Source organism: Humulus lupulus, chromosome 1 (genome assembly GCF_963169125.1).
Source record: "Humulus lupulus chromosome 1, drHumLupu1.1, whole genome shotgun sequence".
NCBI classification, from domain to species: domain Eukaryota; kingdom Viridiplantae; phylum Streptophyta; class Magnoliopsida; order Rosales; family Cannabaceae; genus Humulus; species Humulus lupulus.
This window is the reverse complement of record NC_084793.1, coordinates 297,378,261-297,381,091: the sequence shown is the minus strand read 5'-3', so window position 1 is coordinate 297,381,091 and position 2,831 is coordinate 297,378,261. Positions and strand designations below refer to the sequence as shown.

At 33.6% G+C, this 2,831-nt stretch overlaps 1 protein-coding gene across 1 annotated transcript; it reads left to right on the top strand.

Moving 5' to 3' along the window:
* The first annotated feature begins 634 nt into the window (after positions 1 to 634).
* LOC133779596 (uncharacterized) lies at positions 635 to 1,537 on the top strand. The gene has a single exon (XM_062219541.1). It carries the CDS (start codon positions 635 to 637, stop codon positions 1,535 to 1,537), a length of 903 nt encoding a protein of 300 aa, XP_062075525.1.
* Positions 1,538 to 2,831: the final 1,294 nt, after the last annotated feature.

Here is a 2,831-nt window from a genome sequence, read left to right as displayed (position 1 = left end):
GACACTAATACAAAACATGTTCATGCTTGACTTTCTTTTTCTATATAATAGATTCTATATATATATAATTTGACGATGCTTAACTAATGTATAATTAATTTTAATGTTCCTGCAGGCTCCAGTTAATTATTTTTCTTGGTTATTGTTAATTGCCAGAGGTAAGTATGTTATCTTATTTAGAGGAGTTTGAATATCTTAAATATTCATCCATAGTGAAGTAGGTTCTGAGATTAAATTGTGTGTTGCGGTGACAATAGAATGTTGAGAACTTGTATGTTTTAGTGAAGTAGGTTCTGAGAAATTTATTTGTGTGCTGTGGAGATATAAGGAAGAAACTTATTGTGTGCTGTTTGAATTGTTTGATTCTTTGTAGAAATATGGTTAGGTCACTATTATAAGGGAAATGTTGCCCGAATTCATCTAGAATTATGTTTTATTTTCTTATCTTTAAAATATATTGTGTTTGCATAGTTCTTCTTTGATTGGTATAGGGAAGCTCTGTCAAAATTTATGTTAAAAAGATAGTATATTAATAGGAATATGACAATGCTAAAAATTTGTTATGAGAATTTTCTACATGCAGGAGGATTTTAGTCCAATTTTAGGGAAACCTCTATTGAAATTTTTCTAGGAAATGGACAAGAGTTGGATAACAAAGGACAGACTTTCAAAAGAGTATGAAGAGGGAGTTGACAACTTTATTATGTTTGCCTTAGAAAATACAATGGATCCTTCAAGAGTTCATTGTCCATGTAGAAAATGTTCAAATTTGAAAAAATTAGACATAATGGAGATAAAGAGTCATCTATACTTTAACGGAATAGACCAAACATATGTCAAGTGGATTTGGCATGGAGAAGAAGATGACTATAACAATAAGGTTCCCAATGAAAGAAAGAAATTTGATCAAGTATTTGATGACCCTATAGAGATGGTGAGAGATGCAGATGAACGTTTTGTTGATAAGTCTGAAGAATATTTGAAATTCTTAGAAGATGCAGAGAAACCAATATTCTCCGGGGCACCTTTGTCAAAATTAGTTGTTTTAGTAAAACTATACAACTTGAAAGCTGGTAGTAGTTGGAGTGACACAAGTTTCACAAAGTTATTAACTTTATTAAAAGAAATTTTACCAAAAGACAATGAGTTGCCTTCCTCGATTTATGAAGCGAAAAAAACATTGTGCACATTAGGAATGGAGTATAGCAAGATTCACGCTTGTCCAAATGATTGTGTTCTATATCGAAATCAATATGAGAGTGCAACTGAGTGCCCCGTATGTAAAACATCTAGATGGAAAAAAAATAAGAACAACAAAGAATGTAAGAAAGGGATTCCAGCAAAAGTATTGTGGTATTTGCCACCAATACCTAGGTTTATACGTTTGTTTCGAAATCCTGAACATGTCGAAAGTCTGCGATGGCATGAGGATGGAAGGATCAAAGATGACAAATTGCGCCACCCAGCTGATTCCCCAGCTTGGAAAGAAGTGGATGAACTATGGCCTCAAATAAGAAAGGATCCTAGAAATCTTTGACTTGGTCTTTCTGCTGATGGCATCAATCCATTCAGCAATATGAGCTCATCTTACAGTTGTTGGCCAATGATTCTATGTATTTACAATCTTCCTCCTTGGTTGTGTATGAAAAGAAGATTCACAATGTTAACTTTATTGATATCAGGTCCCAAGCAACCTGGAAATGATATAGATATCTATTTAGCACCTTTGATAGATGACTTGAAGGTGTTGTGGAACATAATTGATTGTTATGATTCTTTTAAAAAAGAAAATTTTATACTTAGAGGTGTACTCTTATGGACAATCAATGATTTTTCTGGTTATGGTAATTTATCAGGATGTTTTGTGAAAGGATATAAAGGATGTCCGATATGCGGTGAAAAGACAAGCGCCACAAGATTGGAACATTGAAGGAAGATGTGTTATATGGGTCATAGAAGGTTTCTGCCAGAAAAGCATTATTACTGGAGGCAAAAATTAGCATTTAATGGTGAGCAAGAGTTGGAGAAGCGTCTATACCAATGACTGGAGAAGCTGTCTATGAAGAAATTCGTTTAATAGAAAATAAATTTGGTAAGCCTGTGGAAAAGGTCGATGAAAGTGTAGAGACAAAGGGGGAAAAGAAAGGCAAATGTAAAACAAACATCAAATGAAAGCGCAATAAGAAAGATCAACTAGCGGGAAGATTCAAAGAATACTACATGTTGGAAGAAGAAGTCAATTTTCTTTGAATTGGAATATTGGAGACACTTGTTAGTAAGACATAATCTTGACGTCATGCACATTGAGAAAAACATATGTGATAGTTTGATCGGAACCTTACTTAATATTCCTGGGAAAACTAAGGATAATATCTCTGCTCGTAAGGACTGTGTTAATGTCTGAATCAAAAAAAGATTCAGCACCTGAAACAGGTGAAAGAAGAACTTATTTACCTCCTGCTTGTTACACCTTGAAGAAAGACGAGAAACGTAAACTTTGTGAAACTTTGGCAAATGTTAAGGTTCCAGATGGGTATTCATCAAATATTCGTAATTTAGTATCTTTGAAAGATTGTAGACTAATCGGTCTTAAATCTCATGATTGTCATGTATTGATGCAACAGTTACTTCCAATTGCTATTCGGGGATCACTAGACCAACATGTTAGAAATGCTATAATACGAATGTGTTTGTTTTTTAATGCCATATGTTGTAAGGTTGTTGATGTATCTAAGTTGGACAAGATTGAAATAAAAATTGCAAAGACCTTGTGCTTATTTGAGCAATACTTTCCTCCATCTTTTTTTGATATCATGGTTCATTTGGCAGTG